This window comes from Anomaloglossus baeobatrachus, chromosome 6 (genome assembly GCF_048569485.1).
Source record: "Anomaloglossus baeobatrachus isolate aAnoBae1 chromosome 6, aAnoBae1.hap1, whole genome shotgun sequence".
Lineage (NCBI taxonomy): Eukaryota > Metazoa > Chordata > Amphibia > Anura > Aromobatidae > Anomaloglossus > Anomaloglossus baeobatrachus.
Window position 1 is genome coordinate 303,731,614 of NC_134358.1, and position 26,216 is coordinate 303,757,829.

Consider the following 26,216-nt stretch of genomic DNA (forward strand, 5'->3'; position numbering starts at 1 on the left):
TTTCCCTGTCTGTGTCTGCCTCTTTCCCTGTCTGTGTCTGCCTCTTTCCCTGTCTGTGTCTGCCTCTTTCCCTGTCTGTGTCTGCCTCTTTCCCTGTCTGTGTCTGCCTCTTTCCCTGTCTGTGTCTGCCTCTTTCCCTGTCTGTGTCTGCCTCTTTCCCTGTCTGTGTCTGCCTCTTTCCCTGTCTGTGTCTGCCTCTTTCCCTGTCTGTGTCTGCCTCTTTCCCTGTCTGTGTCTGCCTCTTTCCCTGTCTGTGTCTGCCTCTTTCCCTGTCTGTGTCTGCCTCTTTCCCTGTCTGTGTCTGCCTCTTTCCCTGTCTGTGTCTGCCTCTTTCCCTGTCTGTGTCTGCCTCTTTCCCTGTCTGTGTCTGCCTCTTTCCCTGTCTGTGTCTGCCTCTTTCCCTGTCTGTGTCTGCCTCTTTCCCTGTCTGTGTCTGCCTCTTTCCCTGTCTGTCTGCCTCTTTCCCTGTCTGTGTCTGCCTCTTTCCCTGTCTGTGTCTGCCTCTTTCCCTGTCTGTGTCTGCCTCTTTCCCTGTCTGTGTCTGCCTCTTTCCCTGTCTGTGTCTGCCTCTTTCCCTGTCTGTGTCTGCCTCTTTCCCTGTCTGTGTCTGCCTCTTTCCCTGTCTGTGTCTGCCTCTTTCCCTGTCTGTGTCTGCCTCTTTCCCTGTCTGTGTCTGCCTCTTTCCCTGTCTGTGTCTGCCTCTTTCCCTGTCTGTGTCTGCCTCTTTCCCTGGCTGCATTGTGACACGGCAACATTCCATATAAGGGCGTGGCTGCGCATTCTTCTGAAGTTCTGGCTGCAATGTGGCTCGCAGCTTCATTCGCTTTAATGGAGGCAGGTTTTTTGGCGAATAACTGTAAAGCGTGGGTTAAAATTTCTCCTCGAAACATAGCCTATGACGCTCTCGGGGTCCATACGTGTGAGGAAGAACCGGTCCCGAAAAACGAAGAAGTTGTGCGTTCCCCCTGGTATTCCCTTACTTGAATTGAGGGTGCACCTGTCTGCGTAGTGGTTGGCTAACCACACACAGGCACTTACACTTATGGGTTTTTATACCACGTCTGTTTGTGCTGTAATTTTTTAGCAGCTAATCTTGGTTCTCTTTTTAACAGTGTCTTTTATGGTCTTTTTAGTTGAACATGATCCATACCCTGTCATCTTCTGCCCCTATCCCTCCCACTTCAACCTTCGCTTGGATATATATGATGGAAGGAGGATGAATTTTCCTGACAAGCAACTTTGAATATGGACTCCACGATACTGGATTAATCTATAGCTTTTATTGCAGTTTGCTTTTGCAACTATATTTACTACTGTTATGAATTTTTCTATCTTTACACATGTATTGTATTACGAGCTCTCTGCATGGCCTTAGCATTATGTTTATGTGGATCCAGTTACGATTGCATCCTCTTTTCCTTCCTCCTTCCTTTTCCATATATGCCGTCTCCAACATCTCTACTACTTACAGTTTTCCTTTTGCAAGCCAGACAATACTATATATTTTGTATATTTCTCCTCTGCCGGGCTGCGGAGTGATTGTACATTTTCTCTTTCTGGCCTCATTTGCTGAGGGGCGGGAGTATTTTCTTCCCTTATTTGGAGTGGGCAGGGCATGCGACGCGTAATCTGTCAGTACCCGCATTCTGGGCACGATTGCGGTGGCGTCCCTAGCAGCGGAGAACCGGAAGTGTTTGTGACGTCACAGGAAGTATTCTTCCATCCGGTCTCCGCTGCCGACGCTGAACCACAGCGCGACCCAGATTGGGAATTTCACTATGACATGCTGATGAGTGGGTGGTTTAGGGGGGCTCTGGATCCCTTATAAAAGGTCAGTACTGTGCACTAGTTTTATCGGTCCCCCGACGAAGCACACCTAGTGAAACACGTGTTGGGACGTCGGTCCCCACGTGATATCCCGGCTTTCTGGTGATCTGATCTCTGGTAGGTAACTGCCCTTGGCACGCTATATTTAGAACTACCTTATTTTGTTGCTGGCAATCTTTGCACTTATTGGGCTACTAACTACCTAAAGGGCACTTAGCCCTGAATTTTCTTCAGATGCCCTGGAGACTTCTTCTCCTCTATCTTTCTCCGGGACACGTGGGGTCTATCCCCCTCAGCACTTCTTACCCCCTGGTCCTCTATATATATGTTTAATGTCTTTGTTACACCCTACAGCATTTATATAATAAAATGTTTTATACATTTCTAACTATGGCTTGTTTGGGTGTTTCTGTTACTGGGCAAATCTAAAGACTCTACTCTCTCTGGTTCTTTTATAATTTTATATTTATATATATTTTTATATATATATATATATATATATATATATATATATATATATACACACACACACATATATATATTATATATATATATATATATATATATATATGCACATATATATATATATATATATATATATATACACACATAGATACATACATATAATAATAATAAAATTATATATATATATATAGATGTTGCTGTGTGTAGTTGCCAAGTGTTTGTGTAGGGCGCTGTAAATGTTCTGGGTGTGGCGGTGTGTGAGAGCGGTGTTGTTTTGTGTGTGTTGTGTTGTTTGTGGAGCGCTGTGTGTGTGTGGTGCTGTGCGGCTTGTGTGGGTGTGGGGTGTGTGTGTGTGTTTTGGGGGGGGTATGTTTTGTGCAGTGTGTGTGTTGGAGTAGTCCTGGGGAGAGAGGAGTCCAATAGGTGGAGTAGTCCCGGGGGGGAGGTGTATAGGTGCCCAATGTGTGCAGGTGCCGAGCAGGCGCTGTGCGGGGGGGGGCGTGGCGTGGCCGAGCGGGTAAAGTGTGCGGGGGGCGTGGCCAAGCGGGCACGGTGTGCGGGGGCGTGGCCAAGCAGGCACAATGTGCGGGGGGTCTGGCCTGGCCGAGCAGCCAATGCGACGGTTGTCACTGTAATGACGTCATTTTGGAGCAAGACAGAGACAGAATAAGGTAATTTTATATATATATATATATATATATATATACATATACATACATATACACATACATACATATACACATACATACATGTATATATATATATATATATATATATATATATATATATATATATATATAATAATATAATATAATATATAGAGAGATTATCTATCTCTCTCTATATAGATAGAGAGATATATATCTCTATCTATCTATATAGAGAGAGATAGAGAGATAGATAATCTCTCTCTCTATATATATATTTATTCTATTTCTATCTATATACATACACACAGTGCTGGCCAAAAGTATTGGCACCCCTGCAATTCTGTCAGAGAATACTCCGTTTCTTCTTGAAAATGATTGCAATCACAAATTCTTTGGTATTATCTTCATTTATTTTTCTTGCAATGGAAAAAACACAAAAGAGAATGAAAAAAATTAAATCATTGATTATTTCACACAAAACTCCAAAAATGGGCCAGACAAAAGTATTGGCACCCTTAGCCTAATACTTGGTTGCACAACCTTTAGCCAAAATAACTGCGTACAACCGCTTCCAGTAACCATCAATGAGTTTCTTACAATGCTCTGCTGGAATTTTAGACCATTCTTCTTTGGCAAACTGCTCCAGGTCCCTGAGATTTGAAGGGTGCCTTCTCCAAACTGCCATTTTGAGATCTCTCCACAAGTTTTCTATGGGATTCAGGTCTGGACTCATTGCTGGCCACTTTAGTGCTGTCTATCAAACCCTTTTCTAATGCTTTTTGAAGTGTGTTTTGGGTCATTGTCCTGCTGGAAGACCCATGACCTCTGAGGAAGACCCAGCTTTCTCACACTGGGCCCTACATTATGCTGCAAAATTTGTTGGTAGTCTTCAGACTTCATAATGCCATGCACACGGTCAAGCAGTCCAGTGCCAGAGGCAGCAAAGCAACCTCAAAACATCAGGGAACCTCCACCATGTTTGACTGTAGGGACAGTGTTCTTTTCTTTGAATGCCTCTTTTTTTTCCTGTAAACTCTATGTTGATGGCTTTTCCCAAAAAGCTCTACTTTTGTCTCATCTGACCAGAGAACATTCTTCCAAAACGTTTTAGGCTTTCTCAGGTAAGTTTTGGCAAACTCCAGCCTAGCTTTTTTATTTCTCGGGGTAAGAAGTGGGGTCTTCCTGGGTATCCTACCATACAGTCCCTTTTCATTCAGACGCCGACGGATAGTACGGGTTCACACTGTTATACCCTCGGACTGCAGGGCAGCTTGAACTTGTTTGGCTGTTAGTCGAAGGTTCTTTATCCACCATCCGCACAATCTTGCGTTGAAATCTCTCGTCAATTTTTCTTTTCCTTCCACATCTAGGGAGGTTAGCCACAGTGCCATGGGCTTTAAACTTCTTGATGACACTGCGCACCGTAGACACAGGAACTTTCAGGTCTTTGGAGATGGACTTGTAGCCTTGAGATTGATCATGCTTCCTCACAATTTGGATTCTCAAGTCCTCAGACAGTTCTTTGGTCTTCTTTCTTTTCTCCATGCTCAATGTGGTACACACAAGGACACAGGTTGAGTCAACTTTAATCCATGTCAACTGCTGCAAGTGTGATTTAGTTATTGCCAACACCTGTTAGGTGCCACAGGTAAGTTACAGATGCTGTTAATTACAAAAATTAGAGAAGCATCACATGATTTTTCAAAACAATGCCAATACTTTTGTCCAATATATATATTATATACATACATACATACATACACACATATACACACACATGTATATATTTGCCTTATTCTGTCTGTCTTGCTCCAAAATTACGTCATTACAGTGACAACCTTTGCATTGGCCGCTCGCCTCAGCCCCCCGCACACATTGGTCGCTCAGCTCAGCCCCGTCCCCCGCACACATTGGCCGCTCGCCTCAGCCCAGGGGTGGGACTCAGCTGGTTCTGTCCGGTTCGGGCGAACCGGTTGCTACAACAACAGCCAGTTCGCCGAACCGGAAACAATCAGTGTCGGCGATCCAGTTCCCCTGTATTCATTTGTATAGGCGTCTTTAAGACGCCGTTACAAATGAATCCCCGTACCTCCATGCACGCCGCACTTCCGGGTTCAGTGGAGCCAGTTTGCTCTCTGACCCGGCGTGCGGTGGCGTGATGACGCTGCAGAGGTCATGGCAGCGTGGTGAGATTACCTCACCATACTACCGCCTGTCAGCGTCAGTGTGCAGAGTGCCGCGGAGGAGGAGGGAGAAGAGGCCGCCGGCACTTGAAGCAGGTAAGCGCTCTGTGAGCCGAAGATGCGACTCTACAGGAGAGAGGAGGCCACATGGAGCCTGCAGGGCAGGAGGAGGCCACATGGAGCCTGCAGGGCAGGAGGAGGCCACATGGAGCCTGCAGGGCAGGAGGAGGCCACATGGAGCCTGCAGGGCAGGAAGAGGCCACATGGAGCCTGCAGGGCAGGAAGAGGCCACATGGAGCCTGCAGGGCAGGAGGAGGCCCCATGGACACTGCAGGGCAGGAGGAGGCCCCATGGACTATGCAGGGCAGGAGGAGGCCCCATGGACTATGCAGGGCAGGAGGCGGCCACATGGACTATGCAGGGCAGGAGGAGGCCACATGGACTATGCAGGGCAGGAGGAGGCCACATGGACTATGCAGGGCAGGAGGAGGCCCCATGGACCATGCAGGGCAGGAGGAGGCCACATGGACCATGCAGGGCAGGAGGAGGCCACATGGACCATGCAGGGCAGGAGGAGGCCACACGGAGCCTGCAGGGGAGAGGAGGCCACACGGAGCCTGCAGGGGAGAGGAGGCCACACGGAGCCTGCAGGGGAGAGGAGGCCACACGGAGCCTGCAGGGGAGAGGAGGCCACACGGAGCCTGCAGGGGAGAGGAGGCCACACGGAGCCTGCAGGGGAGAGGAGGCCACACGGAGCCTGCAGGGGAGAGGACGCCACACGGAGCCTGCAGGGGAGAGGACGCCACACGGAGCCTGCAGGGGAGAGGACGCCACACGGAGCCTGCAGGGGAGAGGACGCCACACGGAGCCTGCAGGGGAGAGGAGCCAACATGGAGCCTGCAGGAGAGAGGAGGCCACATGGAGCCCCCACCCGCACACATTGGCCGCTCGGCTCAGCCCCCCGCATACATTGGGCACCTATACACCTCTCCCCCAGGACTACTCCACCTATTATACTCCTCTCTCCCCAGGACTACTCCTCCTATTATCCTCCTCTCCCCCCAGGACTACTCCTTCTATTATACTCCTCTCTCCCCAGGACTCCTCCTATTATACTCCTCTCTCCCCAGGACTACTCCTCCTATTATACTCCTCACCTCCAGGACTACTCCTCCTATTATACTCCTCTCCCACGATGGGGGGTGCGCAGCATGGGGGATGGAGCACGATAGGGGTGCACACCTCCCCCCCCCAAAACACACACACACACACACACACACCACACACACACAGGGAACTACAAACACCGCCCTACACAGACACCCACAGACAATGCCGCACACACACAACACCCAACACATAAAAAACCACGCACACACAAACACCGCGGCACACGCAGACAAATATACACACACACACAGTACAAAACATGCCTCACCCCAAAACACACATGCACCCCACACACAAACTGCGCAACACACAGCACCACACACAATGCTGCAGACACACAGCGCTCCACAAACAAAGCAACACACAAACACCACCGCTCTCACACACCCCTAAACCCAGACAACACCTAGAACATTTACAGCGCCCTACACAAACACTTGGCAACTACACACAACAACATCTATATAACAAAAAGCATACATTAACTACACAATAAATTCTAGAATACGCGATGCGTTAGAATCGGGCCACCTTCTAGTATAATATATATATATTGCACACCAAACAGATCTGATGGTGTGCATTGTGAATTCAGTTTCTTTACACTTACCTTGAAGAGCAGGATAAAAAGGAGAAAGGGTCCGAAGAATACTTCTCACAGTATTTGCATCTTTGCCTTTCAGAAGTTGAAGTATGTCAGGACTCAAACCTTTGGATGTTTTTCCTTGTGATTTGCTTGATGAAGGCATTTCTGAATTAGTTTCAAATGAGCTAGAGGAACATGATGGTCCAGGAAGAGCAATATTTGAATTGTCCTCATAGAAACTATTCTGAGAGACACTATTCTGGGGTGTAGTTTTTACCATTTGCATCGCTCCACCAAATATCTCAGAAACACAAAATTTTTCATTGGGAACACTACTTTTTGAGTAAGTGTCAGCAATGAAAGAGGAATGTGAAGAGGAGACTTCAGCTGAGCTATGCTGGGGGGATACCATGACATTCATATTGGAGAAAGATGATGAATGCATGGTAGGGAAATTATAATGCTCCTTGTAATTACTCCTTTTCGTGCTCTGAAATTCTGAAAATGAATAAAAAAAATTTAACAAGTTATGCACTGTACACTCATTTCTGCATAAAAGGTAAGTTTACAAACATTCCTCATTTATCCCACTTTCCCAGAAAATCCGCATTTTCTTTGTATAACCTGCTTCAAACTTTACATTCAAATTGTTTTATGTGACTATTTCTTGCAAAATAGGACTTTGAAAGGCTCAGAAGCTTAGAGTATTTCCCATTATGTTATATACAAACATATTTAAAAGGATATGTATAAGCCTGATTTTATCATACGTGGATGATCTCTGCTTTTTCAGAGAGCACACCTACCAATAATTGTCTGTGGAGCGGATTCATATGTCTGTTTTGCCTTTTTTTGTACACAGAGTGAACTAAGAAATAAAATTAGACATGTTTGCTTTTGATCCTAGTCATTGTCCATGTTTCAGGAAAAAACTCTGATAGCATGTCATCCTAGTGCTATCTCAGTTCTTCACTGACTGATGGCAGTTCAGTTTCTCAAATTTTTATCAAAAAGGGTTGTTTTTTTCCTATTTTTGTATATTAGAAATATTGATGAAACACTAATGATTAAAATGGACACATGGACCAAACATTGATGAAAACCTACACAAAAAATAACTGATGTGTGAATATGGCCCAAGGCTATTTTCACACATCCATGTGACTGTTACCATCCTAGAGAAAAAAAGATTTTTTTTTAACAAGCAGACGCATGCAATAGTGATTTGTTAATCTCACACAATTTATTGATACAAAAGCCAACAACAGCGGTGGGTATACCCCCCAAAATGTAAATGTCTCAACAACTTGTCCTGTGGCCTTGAGCATCAATTACAGCTTGACAACGACATATCATGCTGTTCACAAGTCGAATTATTGTCTGCTGAGGCAAATGGCAAAATGGCATCCCAATCTTCTTGAAGGGCGGACCTCAGGTCATTGAGGGTCTACGCCTTTACATGGCCACTCAGCTAATCCCATAGGTTTACTATGGGATTGAGGTATGGCGAAAGTGCAGGCCACCTCAGTTTCCAACAGCCGTTCTCTATTAATGCGTCATTGATGATGCGTTATTTTTCACAAAGTGTAGGCCAGTTCTGTATTGACTAGACCTATCTGCCCTCACTACCACCACCACCAAAGGCTCATTTGGTGACAACAGTGGCTGATGTACAGAGCTCTTTTTGACGTCTGAAACATTGTTGGCGACCATAATTTCCGCTTAGCGTGAATCGATTTTCATCAATGAACAGCCACTGGTCCCTTGTCTAGCGTAGATAATCCTGTGCAAGATGATGACGCCTGTGCCTGGTGTCTAGCATGTAGACCATGCTGATGTAAATGGTTTTGAATGGTCTGATGCGACACTTGTGTGCCTCTCATCTCCCTTAATTGTGCCTGGAGTTGTGTGGCATTCATCATCCGGTTCCGAAGGGCATTGTTCACAATGAAACGGACTTCAGTGTGGGATACGGCCAAAGGACGTCAACTTCTGTGCCTCTCTGTGGCTCTTCCAGTCTCTCTGTATTTCTGTTGCAACCTGCGGATGACACTCTGTGACACTGTAACTCAGTCTGAGAACAACCTGCTTCAAGCATCGCAATGGCGTGGTACTGTTGATCAAATGGTAGGTGTTGTCTTAGTCTCATAATGTGAAATTGTGAACAGCATAATGAGAAGGACTTTTAAATTACCAATTCTAATTGAATCTTGAAATGTATTAGGTGATTTATGGAAAAGGGTTAATTTTTCCTGTACACTCTCTTCCCTTCCTCTTTCCTATCCTTAAACTTATTATCACTCTTTCCCTCCCCATCTCCCTCACACTAGGTTATGTTTTTTAATGTTTTGTTATTTGACTTTATTCTTCCCTGTTTATTTTACAAAACAATTTATTTTAAGATTTTTAAAATTTAACACTTGTGTATTTTTCCATTAAGCCCCTAGACAGCAAGTTGTGTTAAAAAGTTTTGTAACACTCAATATTTCGTCACGTAAATTCAAAGGTTTAGAGAAGGTCACATTAAATTCATCTGAAAAGGTTAGAGTGAAATTTAGGATCATCCTGAAATTTCACCCGAAAGCCAAAAAGCCCTAAATTTTTCTGAGTAGTGTACGTAATGCCTTGGATAAAATGTTGTACCCTTCTCCTGACTGATAACTTTCAACAATTAGATCCCTTTCCTGTATTAAAAGCAGTTTACAAACCATGGCTTTTGATGTAAATCGCAATTAAAAAAAATGTCATTATTTGTTAACCTTTTAAGTGCTACACAGGAAAAAAAGCAATGTGCAACGAAAAACTTTTTCTTACAAAAATATTGCTTTAGCCTCAAATATTTTCTCAAGGGTAATTGGAGAAAACGGACCATACAATTTGTTGTGCAATTTCTCCTGACTACACAGATACCCCATATGTGGTTGAAAACTACTGTTTGGCACTGGTAGAAGATCTAAATAAGGGTGTTTGGGCACACAGCAGGCTTGGAAAGGAATGAGCTCTATTTACATTTTGGAGAGCAAATTGGCTGGAAAAGCGAATGCAATGTCAAGTTTGCAGAGAACGTTATGTGCCTAAATAGTGGAAATTCCCCACAAGTGACCCGATTTAGGAATCTATACACCTTAAGGAATTTAATCTAGATATGTAATGAGCACCTTGACCCCACAGGTGCTTCCCAAAATTGTAGAATACTGAGCTGTGAAAATTAAATCTTCATTTTTTTTCACACAAAAAAGTTGTTTTAACTCCAATTCTTTCATTTTCACAAGAGTAACAGGAGAACATGGACCATACAGTTTGTTGAGTAATTTCTCTTGAGTAAACAGACCCCCTTATGTGGTGGAAAACTACTGTTTGGGTGCACAAAAGGGCTTGGAAGAGAAAGAGCGCTATTTTGGAGCGCAAAATTGGCTGGAATAAATAGAGGACACTATGTCGCATTTGCATAGCCCGTGATGTGCCCACATATTAAAAACCCCACACAAGTAATCCTCTTTTAGAAACTTCACCCCTTGGGGAATTCATCTAGTGGTGTAGTGAGCATTTTTTAACTCTTAGGTGATTCACGGAATTGTATGACATTCAACTCTGAAAATAAAAAAAATACTATTCTTTTCCACTAAAATGTTGCTTTGGCCCCAGTGTTTTAATTTTCAAAAAGGGTAATAGGAGAAAACGGAAGATTAAATTTGTTACATAATTTTTCCTGAGTTTGCCAATACCCCATATTTGGTCAAAAACTACTTTGGAGGTACAGTGCAAAGCTCAAAAAGGGAAGGAGCGCCATACTGGAGTTCTGATTTAGCTGTAAGGGTTTGGGGGTGCCAGGTCACATTAGCAGTGCCATTCACATGCCAGAAAAGCAGACCAACCATGAGTGACCCCAATTTCCAAAGTACTCCACTCAATTCATCTAAGAATGCAGTGAGCATATTGACACCACAGGTGTGTCCCAGAATTTTGTTACCATTGGGCAGTGAAAAAAGAATAATTACATTTTTTCACTAAAATTAGCCCCAAGTTTTACTTTTTTTTTTTTTTAAAGGCTAATAAGAAAAAAAATGGACCACACAGTTTGTTGTGTAATTTTTCCTGAGTGCCCAAATACCCTCCATGTAAATCGGGCACTATTTTTGAGGTACAGTCCAATGCTGAGAAGGGAAGGACCGCCATAGTGGACTTTAGATTTTGCTGTTATTATTTGCAATTGGCATGTCACATTGCCAGAGCCCCTGGAGGTGCGAGAACAGCAGAAATTCCCCACAAGTGACCACATTTTACCAACTGAACTTCTCAATGAATTCATCTAGGAGTGCAGTGAGCATATTGACACCACAGGTGTGTTGTGAATGTCAGCTATGCTTTTACTGCTGTGAGGCTCCCTCTTGTGGCCAGGACTGGTTTGGACAGAGACAAGGTGTGTTGGAGCAATGGGCGTTTCCATTGCTAACTCTCTGCCTATTTAAACCTTGGTCTGCTAGCAGGCTGAGCCGGTTGTCATTTGTTCCTTGATTTTCCAGCCTTCTCATCTTGCTCCAGACCACATCTACCCCAGATAAGTGCTTGATTCTTTCTTATGTTGTTTTGTTCTTTTTGCTCTTATCTGGGTTTGTCATTTTCTGTGGTTATTGTCAGTTTATTTGCATGCAGGAATCTTCCCTCTCAGTTGCTTAGCTGGGAAGCTCCCTGCAGCTATGTTTGGAGTATTGCTCCTATAAGTCCATGTGTTTGTTGCTTCTTAAATTTGTAATGCTTCCTGCTTTCAGTGCATTGGTATGACAAGAGCGCCTGATATAGGACGGAGTTCAGATCTAGTGATCTGAGGACTTTTTGTACTATCAGATATTTGGATTTTTGTAGGGTTTTTCTCTGGCCACCATCAGCCCCTTTCCTATCTTTTCTTATTTAGTCAATGGGGCCTCACCTTTGCTAAACCTATCATCTATCTGTGTATTGTGTTTTCCTATATCACCGCAGTCTTTGAATATGGGGGGCTTGCTATACCTTTGCGGTCTATTTCTGAGGCAGAGGGTTATTCATCTTTCCTTCCTTTAGGATAGCTAGTTCTCCGAATGGGTTTGCGGTGCATGGGATGTTAGTTCACCCCTCAGTTACTTCTAGTGTTGATGGTTAGTAAGGGGATGGTGGCCAGATTAATTGCCAATGCTCTTGTCACCTTTTTGCCAATGATTTATGGTGATCTTCCATCGTTCCGGATCATAACACAGGTGTGTCACAGAATTTTATACCATTCTATGGTGAAGAACTAATAATTGCATTTTTATCACTAAAATACTGTTTTAGCTCCAAACAAAGGCCCTATAATTTGTTACATAATTTCTGCTGAATGTGGCAAAACGCCATTTAAGACTTTGCAGAACTCCTGATGTGCCAAAACAGTGGAAACCACCTCCCTCCCCCCCAAGTAACCCCTTATTAAAATTTATACTACTCGGGTGCAGTGACTATTTTTACGTTATTTCCAAAAACAAACACGCAGTGGAAGTTGCAGAGTGAAAATTGCAAATCTGCTACTGTAGTGCCCAATTCATTGTACCCCGCTCGTAGTTCTGGAGCCACGTATCCGTAAAAGAAGTGGGCTTCCTCACTACATTAACGTCAAACATGTGGATGCTAACTGCAGTTTAAGCATATTGTGGAGCTCAGAAGGGAAGGGTGCACGTGGATTTAGGCATGTAGACTTCGCTAAATTTCTTTTGGTAGGAGCCATGTCACTTTTCCAGAGCTTTTGTACAACAAGTAACTTGAATACCCCCTATATTTCTGTTAACAAAAGACGGACCTGATTGGGGAATTGTGTTTTGTGGGTTGAGTTGAAGCTTTTATTAGTGGCATTTTGGAGAACAGAACATTTTGGATCAAGAGCAAAAGAAAAAAATTGGCACGGATAGCAGGCTTATTCAGGTAAGCTCAAATGTCCACAAAGCCCCACTGGTCTGGCCAACAGGTAATGAGAATCCAAAAACAGAAAATGGGGCAATCCAGCACTAAAACAACACTTATTTTACTTGATTTATTAAAAAAATCCCTAAAGATAATGTGACAAAGGTCCATCTTATGCGTTTCGAGAATTTACATGCTCTTAATCATAGATAATTAAACCAAAATTGTAATATAAACATATATCCAAAAAAATACATCCATCCATAAAAACAATTAACATTCATGATTAAAGGGAACCTGTCATCAGAAATTTCGCCCAAAAGCTAAAAGATTCCCCCTCTGCAGCTCCTGGGCTGCATTCTAGAAAGGTCCCTGTTATTATTGTGCCCCATGTGAGACCAAAATAAAGCCTTTATAAAGTTCTACCTTTTTGTATGCAGCTTCTGTAAATCCGTCACGAGGGCGGGCTCTCTGCCGTCCGTTATTCTGCCCCCTGGTCCTGTATGCCGCCCCCATCGCTCCTTTCCATATCTGATGCACCGCCCACTGCTCCAGCCATCCCCGCGCATGCCCAGTGCCAGTCTCACAGGACTGAGCAGTTTGACCGCTGGTGACGTGTGCGCAGGCAAGTGATTATGGACGGGACTGTGACTGTTATCAGCAAGTACCCGGCCATAATCTCTTGAGCGCGCAAACCTCTCCAGCATTCACACTGAGCTCAGTGTAGATGCTAGACTGTATGGGCTGCTTCCAGGGATGACGTCCCTTTGTCATGTGATAGTATTTCGAACACGCCCCTATCACATGACAAAGGGACGTCATCCCTGGAAGCAGCCCATACAGTCTAGCATCTACACTGAGCTCAGTGTGAATGCTGGAGAGGTTTGCGCGCTCACGAGATTATGGCCGGGTACTTGCTGATAACAGTCACAGTCCCGTTCATAATCACTTGCCTGCGCACACGTCACCAGCGGTCACACTGCTCAGTCCTGTGAGACTGGCACTGGGCATGCGTGGGGATGGCTGGAGCAGTGGGCGGTGCATCAGATATGGAAAGGAGCGATGGGGGCGGCATACAGGACCAGGGGGCAGAATAACGGACGGCAGAGAGCCCGCCCCCATGACGGATTTACAGAAGCTGCATACAAAAAGGTAGAACTTTATAAAGGCTTTATTTTGGTCTCACATGGGGCACAATAATAACAGGGACCTTCCTAGAATGCAGCCCAGGAGCTGCAGAGGGGGAAGCTTTTAGCTTTTGGGCGAAATTTCTGATGACAGGTTCCCTTTAAAACACGTGAGTGAAGGTGAATTAACCCTTCATACATTTTAACATATTATAACAATGGTATTCAACAATTACTAGTCATTACTTATAACTCCCTAGAAAAGCATATTCAAATTCTTGTATAAATTGCATAACTCCCAAATTATCAACTAATAAACATGGAATCTCCAGTCTCCATCTGCCTCGTTATAGGGAATCTTCCGCTGGAGGTTGTGTATCAATCTTGTATTTCAGAAATTTACATGGAACCCCCAATGTAAGCGCTCAGCGCAGAGCACAGGATGTACGGTGCGTGAGCCGAGCCTTACTCCGGTCTCTGGCAGGCAGAATAAACAAATCAACAGCAGATCAAGAATTGGTATTATATCTTTTTTTTTTACAAAGTTCCTCATGCAGTATAAGTGATTAGACGACTTTATTCTTCATTTCAGGGCGATTGCAGAATTACCAGATTCAATTTTTTTTTATGTTTGGCTGCTATCACACAATAGAAAATGCTTTTTTTTTTTTACCCCCTTTTCTTTTGTTTGCAAACAATCGGTTGGGCATTGCCATATTTTGAGAGCTATAATTTTTCTGCATTTGGGCAGAGTCATATGAGGGCTTGTTTTTTGTCTGAAGAGTGGTCGTTTTTATTACTACCATTTTCAGGCACAAAATGTTTTTTGATAACATTCTATTCCGATTTTTAGTAGGCAGAATCAACATGAAACAGCAATTCAGGGACTGTTTTTTGTTTTTCTTTATGCCATTCAACGTGTTGTAAAACTAATAAGACAACTTTACTTTTCACGTCAGTACGATTACAGTGCTACCATGTTTATATCGGTGTTTTGAATGTTGCTGGTTTTGCACAATAAAAACTAGTTGGGGCTGTCACATAAGAAGAGCTCCTGGAGGTGATTGTGTGGGACGTGTAATCACCATAACGTACCTATATGTTATAGGTAGGAAACCCATATCCAACCTTGACATTTAGGTATGTCAAATGTGCAGGGTTTTGTATACATTTTATATCAGTACACAGAAACACATACATACCAGAGGTACTGCCGATATCCAGAGGTGAATTAAACTCATAAGAACCATATTCGGACACCTCAGGTTTGCGTTTCAATCCTTTGGCATTTTCTAGTTGTAGTGGCATGCTGAATGAGTATCTACACACAGAAGATGAAGTGTCTTCTGTACCTTTAAATTATAAAACAACATTACCTACAAAGAAAGCTTAACATTTTCTAAAAATATTGGGCATGTTACATATCCAGTATATCACAAAAATGATTACACCCCTCACATTTTTGTAAATATTTTATTAAATATTTTCATGGGACAACACTGAAGTTATGACACTTTGATACAATGTAAAGTAGTCACTGTGCAGCTTGTATAACCGTGTAAATTTGGTGTGCTCTGTAAATAACTCAAATCAACACACAGCCGCTGGCAACAAAAGTGAGTACACACATAAGTGAAAATTTTAAAATTGTGCTCAATTAGCCATTTTTCCTTCCCGGGGTCATATTACTCATTTGTGTTACAAGATCTCAGAAGTGAATGGGGAGCAGATGTGTTAGATTTGCTGTTATTGCTCATACACACTCTCTCATACTGGTCACTGGAAGTTCAACATGGCACCTCATGGCAAAGAATTCTCTGAGAATCTGAAAAAAAGAATTATTGCTCTACATAAAGATAGCCTAGGCTATAAGAAGACTGCAAACACCCTGAAACTGAACTGTAGCATGTTTATTTGGTTCATATGGTGTCAAGCGTGTGTGGCGGCAACCAGGTGAAAAGCACAGATAAATTTGTCTGGCATACAGTCAAGCATGGTGGTGGGAGTGTCATGGTTAGGGGCTGCATGAGTGGTGACGGTTGTGGGAAGCGACAGTTCACTAAAGGAACCATAAAGGCCAACATGTACTGTGACATACTGAAGTAGAGCTTTATCCCCTCCCTGCGGAAACTGGGCCGCAGGGCAATATTCCAACAGGATAACGACCTCAAACACACCTCCAAGACGACCACTGTCTTGCTAAAGAAATTGAGAATAAAGGTGCTAGACCGTCCAAGCATGTCTCCAGATCTAAACTCTATTGAGCATCTGCGGGACATCCTCAAATGGAAGGTGGAGGAGCACAAGGTCTCTAACATCCACCAGCTCCGTGATGTCATCATGGAAGAGTGGAAAAAGATTCCAGTGGCTCCTGTGAAGCTGTAGTGAAATCTATGCTCAAAAGAGTTAAGGAAGTGCTTGAAAATAATGATGGCCAGAAAATATTGTCCCTTTGGGCACAATTTGGCCACTTTCACTTAGGGATGTACTCTTTTTTTGTTGCCAGTGGTTTAGACAATAATGGCTGGGTATTGAGTTATTTAGAGAGCACACCAAATTTACACTGTTATACAAGCTGTACATTGACTACTTTACATTGTATCAGTGTCATATCTTCAGTGTTGTCCCAAGAAAAGATGTAATAAAATATTTACAAAAATGTGAGGGGTGTACTCACTTTTGTGATATACTGTGTCTAGCAATATGCTTATTCACAGCAAAGTTAGACTATGACATTTAAATTGAAATCTTACAATACCTTGGCTTGCAGTGCTTATGGGAAGCATATTTCCATGAATACTTGGGGAAGAATTCTAGAAAAAAACAAAACATGCATGTAAGGTTATAATGTTGAGTAGTAAAACCAAAGGCCAAACCTTTAAAAGGTCACAACTATCCAAATATTTTACACGATTTAAAATACAGATATGATTAGAGGAAAAAAAACAACACACACACATCAATGACACACGATGACAGCAGGCAAAAGTGATACCCGAGTGGCTCAGAGAACAAAATATTGAAATTTTCAGTCACTGGCCAAGAAAGTCCCCAGATCGCATCCCATTGAGAAACTGTGGTCAATCCTCAAAAAGCGGATGGGTAAACAAAAATAGAGGAATTCTGATAAACTTAAAGCATTGATTACACAAGAATGGGATTCAGGATTTGGCCCAAAATTGGATGTTCAACATACCAGGGTGAATTGCTGAATTCATGAAAAAAAACCCACAGTAAATATAGAGTCTTTGCATAAATGTAATGCCAATAAAAGTATAAAATGTGTGATATGCTTATAATTGTACTCCAGTAACTGGAGAAACTTCTTACTAGAAGATCTAAACACAATGAAGTAGCAAACTTAGTGAAGAACAAAATTTGCCTCATTCTCAAAACTTTTGGCCTATTGCTGTCATGGCTGCACATGATATGCAGTAGTTCTGATAAAACCTTGTTCATTTTCGGTTTAAATACTTACTGTTGATGCTGGTATGGATTTTGTGGAATCTAGTATCTGTAAATGTAGAAGTCACTGGGTCAGTGAAACAAGAATAAGACAGAGAACACAACACAAGTGTTCAATTTCTAAACACATAATTACTTTAGAGGCATTCTTAAAGAATACATGATAGGGAATCTGTTAACAGGATTATTATACCACAAACTATTTTTATATGTGTATGTAGCTCTTTCAAAGACAAGTCCAGCAAAACCTTCACATGGCCAGTCTGTTCCTCCATTAATGAGAAATCAGTGTTTGCATTGATATTTAAATGTGGCTTAAGAACTATGGTAGATCTGAATGTGCCGCCCCAGGGTTGTGGGGCACTTGGTCCCGGGCGTGTGTGACACTCAAAGTATTTGTGGTCGCGGCCGATGCCCGATTCCGTGATCCCGGGGGTCAGTCCAAAACAAAAAAAGGTTTGAAGAAAAGAAAATAGTATTTGTCAACTTAGGCTACTTTCACACTTGCGTTCAGTGCAGTCCGTCACTATGGAGAATAGCGCAGTCCGTTAACGCACTGCGCTATTCTCCATAGACTTGTATGGACGACGCACTGTAACACAAGTGTCAGCGTTGCATCCGCTGGACGACGCAGCGTCGTTATTTTGACGCTGCGCCGAGCGGATGGAACGCTGCCTGTAACGTTTTTTTGAGCAGCGGAAACCTTTATTTTTCACTGCGCATGCTTTTTTTTTTTTTTTTTTTTTTAAAATCACAAACTTTATTTTATTTCTCGGTGGCCGAACGTTCAGCTGAGCGCTCGGCCGCCGGCATGTCAGGGCACTCAGCTGAGCGCTCGGCCGCCGGCATGTCAGGGCACTCAGCTGAGCGCTCGGCCGCCGGCACGTCAGGGCACTCAGCTGATCGCCCGGCCGCCGGCATGTTATAGCGCTCAGCTGAGCGCTCGGCCGCCGGCATGTGAGAGCGCTCGGCCGCCGGCTATTAAGAGCGATCAGCTGATCATTCACAATAGTCGGCTGCCAGTACTGTAAAGAAGAAAAAAAAAATAAATAAAAAAAATAAATAAATAACGCTTTCTGTTATTTTGTACGATCCGTAGCATTGCGTTGTGCCACTATATGCAACGCATCCGTTGCATCCGTCACACAACGCAATGCTACGGAAGCCGTCCAACGCAAGTGTGAAACTAGCCTAACGCGACTTGCGGTGTGCAGCCAGGTTATTTGAAGCCACCGCTGTAGGGTTCTGCTGGGCTGATGGAGTTGTGCAGCTTAGGTGTTTTGGGCCCTCCGCAAGCAGGGCTGGACCCCAGCAGCGGATGATAGGGATTGTAGTGAGAAACCGTCCATGTGAGTGCACGGGGTGATCAAGAACACAGTCCACACCAGTATTGCAATAGTGTCATACACTCCAGCACTCAAAAAAAGAACAGGATTTCTCGTGAAAAAATGAATTTTTTATTGGTAACAAAAGGATCTTGAAGTCATCAATGACTGACAGTTTGAACAAACGTTAATAAGTCTTTTTCAATGAACTGTCTGTTGACAACTCTTTGGTAATATGATATATTTGTCAATGAGCCAGGACCAGACCAAAGATATCCCCACCAGACCACCAGGCTTGCTATTAATTGTATTTTAAGTCCTGAAAGGGCGTTTTTTGCTCACAAGTCTTGTTCCACACAAGTATACAACTAGGGGATTTTTACATATAAATCCTGAGGATCTTACAGCAATTATTGACAAAGGGCAATTGCAATACTTATCATTTCCTGCAGATTACAAGGGTAAAATAAAAAAACAATCATCATCATTACCGATACTGGATTGTTTATGTATTAGCCAATAACAAGGCATACCCTGAGATTCTGATTTCTTGGCGGATTTAATTATCCGTTATATACTATCACTTTTGATGTTTGCTTGATAACCTAGTCCTTTGGATTTATCCTGGCTCATTGACAAATATATCAAATTACCAAAGAATTGTCAACAGACAGTTCATTGAAAAAGACTTATGATGTAATAAGCTGAAACGTTTATTCAAACTGTCAGTCATTGATGACTTCAAGATCCTTTTGTTACCAATAAAAAAAATTTTTTTTTTCACAAGAAATCCTGTTCTTTTGAGTACCGGAGTGTACAACACTATTGTGATTTTCTATTTTTACTCCTGAGTAAGTTACGGTTAGAGCTAGGCCTTTGTTTGCTCTTTCAAACCAGTATTGCAGTTTCCACTTGCCTTTACTTTGCTGTGGTGGTACCTGAACCCGCGGGTGCTGATCCCATTTGTATCCGCTCCCCTTGTTCTCTGTGCCAGCTGTGACCAGGGTTGGCTGTCCTCAGTGCACACTTGTTGATGGGCTCTCGTGGCCTAGAGCTACTTGGGAACCCCTCAGTTTCTGTCTTGGTCCTATTGCAGGCAGCCTGGACTATTTAAGGGGTTCAGTCCCCGGTCCCCTCTTTGCAGTTTGTGCTTCAGACCTTTTGGGTTGGCGATGGACCCTGGAGATCTTTTCTCCCGGCAACAGCTGACCATAAAGCGTCCCACTGTCCTAGGGTCTGTACCCCGCCTTGTGCTGAGTACTGTGAGCCTTGGTTCCAGACTTCCACAGGCCTCCCGTGGTACCTGGAGTCTGACGCTTCCACAGGTAACCCACGGTGCCTGGAGTCCTGGTTCCGTACTCCACAGTCACTCACTCCTTTTACAGCACTCCGGTGGTTCTTCAGGTCAGTTTCTGTACTTTCCACTACTTCACTTCTTTTGACTACTACTCCTCTCCTCCTCTCTCCTTCACTCCTCCTCACAAACTCTCTACTTCTCTCAGACTGCATACCACTTCCTCACGCCTTTTCCAACTGACCACTCGCCCCTCCTCCTCGCTGGGTCTCTCCCTCAGGTTGGGTGGCTACCGTCCGATCAGTGCCCTCCCCTTTTACCTGTTACTAGGCAGTCTCCCAGTTTGGTGTTGGGGTTGTGTGTGTGGCCTGAATGTTCTGGTCTGTTTGCTGGCACGGATATTCCGTGGTTTGGGTTTTCCACGGGATACATTTGTTGCACCTGGTACCTCAGGGGTGCTACATGAAGCCTTGCTCTGTACAGCTCTATTCTTTACCCAGAGCTGCCTCCTCTTCCTTGACTGAAACCTTTCCCTGAAGTCACACAGCATAAAGGCTGTCAGTCAACCAGGAAGAGGTGACTCTGGGAGAGAAATAGAGCTGGAGTGACAGAGGCTTCAGATCTACATATAGTTTTTCAACTGCATTTGCATATCAATTCAAATGCTGATATACCGTATTTTTCGCTTTATAAGACGTACTTTTCCTCCCAAAACTTTTGGGAGGAAAATGGGGGGTGCGTCTCATATAGCGGTACCTGGGGGGGGGGGGGTCCTGTCTGAGGCGATCGGGCGGCCGGGTACCTGTGCTTGCGTGTGGTGGCAGCCGGGTACCCGTGGCTGTGTGCGGGCGGCAGCCGGGTGCTGTGTGGGGTCGGCAGCCGGGTACCTGTGCTTGCGTGCAGTGGCAGCCAGGTACCCATGGCTGTGTGCGGGCGGCAGCCGGGTGCTGTGTGCGGGCGGCAGCCGGATGCTGTGTGCCCTCACACAGGCACCCAGGTGCCGCCCGCACACAGCACCCGGCTGCCGCCCGCACACAGCCACGGGTACCCGGCTGCCACCGCACGCAAGCACAGGTACCCGGCCGCTTGCACGCAGGGTGGGCGGGCAGCCTGCTGGCTGCCACTCTGTGCGTGCGGGGCGGGCGGTTGTGCAGCAAGTTACCAGTTGTCCGCGGTCCCACTTTCAAATGATGGCGCCGGTGGAGCCCTTGGATGAGAGCGCCATCTGCGCATGCGTCGCTCCGGGCACCATTACTTGAAACGGGACCGCGGACACACTGGGAAAACACCGCATCCACTCCACCACTGAGCAGTCGCCGCCGCAGCCACCACTGAGCAGTCCCCGCCGCTGCCACCACTGAACCAGGACCGCGGACACTCACTGCACCGGCGTGCTGCACGGCTCACCCGCCGCCGCTCCTGCCGCCACCACGGACCCCACGGCTCCTGCCACCACGCCTGCAACCTCGGTCGCCGGCACCTGCAACCACGGACCCCGCTGCCACTGACCCGCCGTGCCTCCTGTGACCCCGCTTCAGAACCACTGCTGCCCCCCTTCGATAAGAGAACACCGGAGTATAAGACGGACCCCATTTTTCTTTTTACCTTTTTTATGTCTAAATTTGGGGTGCGTCTTATAATCCGGTGCGTCTTATAAAGCGAAAAAAGAGAATTTTGTTTACTTACCGTAAATTCTTTTTCTTATAGTTCCGTAATGGGAGACCCAGACCATGGGTGTATAGCTTCTGCCTCCGGAGGACACACAAAGTACTACACTAAAAAGTGTAGCCCCTCCCTCCGAGCATATACACCCCCTGGTTAACCAAATATAGTCAGTTTAGTGCAAAAGCTGAAGGAGAGTAGCCACCCACAAGTAGAGATAGAGCAAGAACCGGAACAACCGGAGCCTCTGTCTACAACAACAGCCGGTGATAACACGCGGAACAAGAAACTGCCAACAGGCAACAGGGAGGGTGCTGGGTCTCCCATTACGGAACTATAAGAAAAAGAATTTACGGTAAGTAAACAAAATTCTCTTTTTCTTCATCGTTCCTATGGGAGACCCAGACCATGGGACGTCTCAAAGCAGTCCATGGGTGGGAATAAACAGAAAACTGAGAAGTAGGCGAAACCTAACTTCGCAAATGGGCGACAGCCGCCAGAAGGGTGCGTCTGCCCAAGCTCGCATCTGCCGAAGCATGAGCATGCACTTCTAGTGCTTCGAAAAGGCATGCAGACTAGTCCAAGTGGCAGTCTGACAGACCTGCTGAGCCGTAGCCTGGTGCCTGAAACCCAAGAGGCACCGACAGCTCTGGTCGAGTGTGCCTTGATCCCCCGGCGGGGGAGGCACTTGAGTACACTGGTAGGCATCGGAAATGGCCGACATAATCCAACGAGCTAGGGTCGGCTTAGAGCCGAGAGGCCCTTACGCCGACCTGTGGTCAGCACAAAAAAGAGAGGTGCACCGCCTAAGAACAGCGGTGCGAGACACATAGATCCGGAGCGCCCGCACCAGATCCAGGATATGCAACGCTTTTTCAAAGCGATGAACTGGAGCCGGACAAAAGGAAGGCAGGGAAATGTCCTGGTTAAGGTGGAAGGAGAAACCACCTTAGGGAGGAAGTCCGGAGTCGGACGGAGAACAACCTTGTTTTGATGAAAAACCAAAAGAGGTGACTCCGAGGAGAGTGCAGCCAAATCAGAGACTCTCCCAAGGGAAGTTATGGCCACTAGAAAGACCACTTTCTGTGAAAGATGAGAAAAAGAAACCTCCCTAAGAGGCTCAAAGGGGGGTTTCTGGAAACCGTGAGGACCAGATTAAGGTCCCAGGGATCCAAAGGCCGCCGGTAAGGCGGAATGATGTGAGATGCGCCCTGTATGAAGGAGCGCACCTGAGCCAGCCAGGCGATACGCCGCTGGAAACACACTGGCAGAGCCGAGACCTGTCCCTTGAGGGAATTGAGGGATAGTCCTAGCTGCAGACCGGACTGTAGAAAGGACCGGAGGGTCGGCAAGGAAAAAAGGCCAAGAAGCATGGCCGGAAGGGCGACACCAGGACAGGAAAATTTTCCAGGTCCTGTGATATATCTTGGCCGAGGAAGACTTCCGAGCCCGAGTCATAGTGGAGATGACCTCAGGAGGGATACCAGAAGTCGTCAAGATCCAGGACTCAAGAGCCACGTCGTCAATCTGAGAGCCGCAGAATTCTGGCGGAAAGACGGACCTTGTGAGAGAAGGTCTGGACGGTCCGGGAGATGCCACAGCACCTCAACGGACAGATGGAGCAGGTCAGGGTACCAAGCTCGCCTGGGCCAGTCTGGCAATGAGAATGACCCGACGGCCCCCCATTCTGAACTTGCGCAGGTCTCTGGGCAAGAGCTAGAGGGGGAAACGCGTAAGACAGACGAAACTGGGACCAATCTTGAACCAGCACGTCTGCTGCAAAGGCCTGAGGATCGTGGGAGAGAAGATCCACTTCCGGAGTGCCCCACTTGCGGCAGATTAACCGAAACACTGCCGGATGCAGAGCCCACTCGCCGCTGTCCACGGTTTGACGGCTGAGACAATCTGCCTCCCAGTTTTCCACGCCTGGGTTGTGGACTGCGGATGTGGTGGACCTGGAATCCTCCGTCCACTGTAGGATACCAACAGTGCCAGGCGGCTGAGTGTCACGCCCTGGTGTTAATGTAGGCAACCGCTATGGCGTTGTCTGACTGGACTCGAATGTTCTTGCCCGCCAACAGGTGGTGAAAGGCTAAGAGAGCTAGAAGCACAGCTCTGATTTCCAGCACATTGATCGAGAGGGCTGATTCGGACGGAGTCCAAGTGCCCTGCGCTCTGTGGTAGAGATATACCGCTCCCCAGCCGGATAGACTGGCATCCGTGGTGCGGATCACCCAGGACGGGGCCAGGAAGGAGCGTCCCTGAAGAGAGAGGGGCCGAAGCCACCACTGAAGGAAGTCCCTGGTATGTGGCGACAGAGCCACTAACCTGTGCAAGAAGGAAGTCCGCTTGTCCCAACAGCGGAGAATGTCCAGCTGCAGGACGCAGATGGAACTGGGCAAGGGAACCGCTTCCATTGACGCCACCATCTGACCCAGCACCTGCATTAGGTGCCTGATGGAATGACGGCGGGGCCTCAGCAAAGAGCGCACCGCTAGTGGAGGGACTGCTGTTCGACTAAAGGCAGCTTCACAAGTGCCGGCAGAGTCTCGAATTGCATCCCTAGGTACGTGAGCTTCTGGGTCGGAGTCAGAGTGGACTTGGGCAGAATGACAAGCCACCCGAATTGGACTAGAGTGGCGAGAGAGAGCGAGGCACTCCGCTGACGGTCTGCACAGGATGAAGCCTTGACTAGAAGGCAGTCCAGGAAAAGGGATGCCAACCCTTGGAGGTGCAGAACCGCAACCACTGCTGCCATGACCCTGATGAATACTCGAGGGGCCGTGGCTAACCCGAAGGGAAGAGCCACGAATCGGAAATGTTCCTCTCTGATTGCAAAACGTTGCCAACACTGGTGCGAAACTGCAATTGGCACATGCAGATAGACATCTCTGATGTCGAGGATGCAAGGAATCTCCTTGGGTCATTGAGGCAATGACTGATCGGAGAGACTCCATGCGAAAAAGCCGCACCTGAACATGCTTGTTGAGAAGCCTGAGATCCAGGATGGGCCGGAAGGAACCGTCCCTTTAGGGGACTAGGTAGAGATTTGAGTAGAAACCTCTGAACCGTTCCCAGGCGGGAACCGGTACAATTACTCCGTTAGCCTGCAAGGATGCCACGGCCTGAGAGAAGGCGGCGGCCTTGGAGCAGGGGGGAGTTGACAGAAAAAAATCTGTTTGGCGGGCTGGATAGAATTCTATCCTGTAGCCGTGGGAGATGAAATCCCGCACCCACTGATCGGAGACGTGTTGAAACCACATGTCGCCAAGCGGGAGAGCCTACCACCGACCAAGGACGTTGCTGGCGCGGCCAGATAGTCAAGAGGAGGCTGCCTCAGTGGCAGCAGCTCCTGCGGTCTTCTGAGGACGCGGCTTCGTGCGCCAGTTGGGTTTTTGGTCCTTGGCTGAGTTAGTGGACGAGGCCGAGGGCTTAGAGGACGACCAGTTGGAGGAACGAAACCTCGACTGGTTCCTGCCCTGTACAGGTTCCTGGTTTTGGCTTGTGGCATGGAAGTACTCTTCCCGCCAGTAGCTTCCTGAATAATTTCATCCAGTTGTTCACCGAACAGCCTGGGCCCAGCAAATGGGAGCCCAGCAAGGTACTTCTTTGAAGAAGCGTCTGCCTTCCACTCTCGAAGCCACAGGATCCTGTGGATAGCGAGAGAATTGGCCGAAGCCACCGCAGTGCGGAGCCTCCAGCATGGCAGACATGGCATAGGATGAAAAGGCTGAAAACCTGGAAGTTAAGGCAACCATTTCGGGCATAGAGACCCTGGTGAGGGAATGCATCTCCTCTAGAGAAGCAGAGATGGCTCTGAAGCCCACTGCTGCAAAAGATGGGGAGAACGAGGCCCCTGCCGCCTCATATACAGATGGCGGACAGTGGAATCCTTAAGGGAGTTGCCATCAGCCACTGATACAACTTTCCGGGCTGAGAGTCTAGACACCGGAGGGACTACCCTTGGTGAATGAGCCCACTCCTTGACCACCTCTGGTGGAAACAGAAAACGGTCATCAGAACCACGCTTTGGGAAGCGTCTGTCAGGACAGGCTCTGGGCTTCGTCACAGTGGCCTGAAAAACTGGAGTGGATAAGGAACACACTCCTTGTTCTCTTAGGCAAGGAATACTGATGCTTTTCTGCCAGAGAGGGGTGCTCCCCTGATACAGGCGGATTGAGGTCCAGTACAAATATAATGGACGCAATCAAATCATTAGCATCTGCGTCACTTTCGGACAGATCAATGGGGTACATGGAGAAGCGTCCGAGCCCCCAGTAAAGGCATCCTCCTTGTCCTGCGAGTCAGCTCATGAACCAGAGCCGCGGGACGAGGAAGGAAAGGGGACCCTGCGTCTCCATTTTAGGAGGACGGGGTCTGAGACCAGATGAAGAATCCTCTGTGAGCTTTGCTGAGCGAGCCGTAGCAGCAGAAGCGCCCTGAGAAGGGGGCTGATGCATGCTCAGCAGTGTCCGGGACAGCTGTCCCCTGGAGAGAGGGATTCTACCCAAGCCGGGGGTTCAGCCACCGGAGCCGGAGGGACCACTGGGGATGA

The 26,216-nt window shown here is 46.4% G+C and overlaps 1 protein-coding gene across 1 annotated transcript in view; it reads right to left on the bottom strand.

The window, feature by feature from the left end:
• Nucleotides 1-26,216, bottom strand: part of LOC142243229 (uncharacterized) — a 117,256-nt gene that overhangs the window by 3,929 nt on the left and 87,111 nt on the right. The window contains exons 11-14 of the mRNA XM_075314905.1: nt 17,394-17,429; nt 16,674-16,728; nt 15,118-15,267; nt 6,906-7,379 (exon numbers count right to left, since the gene is read on the bottom strand). Coding sequence (XP_075171020.1) covers nt 6,906-7,379; nt 15,118-15,267; nt 16,674-16,728; nt 17,394-17,429 — 715 coding nt within the window. The remainder of the gene's footprint in view (nt 1-6,905; nt 7,380-15,117; nt 15,268-16,673; nt 16,729-17,393; nt 17,430-26,216) is intronic.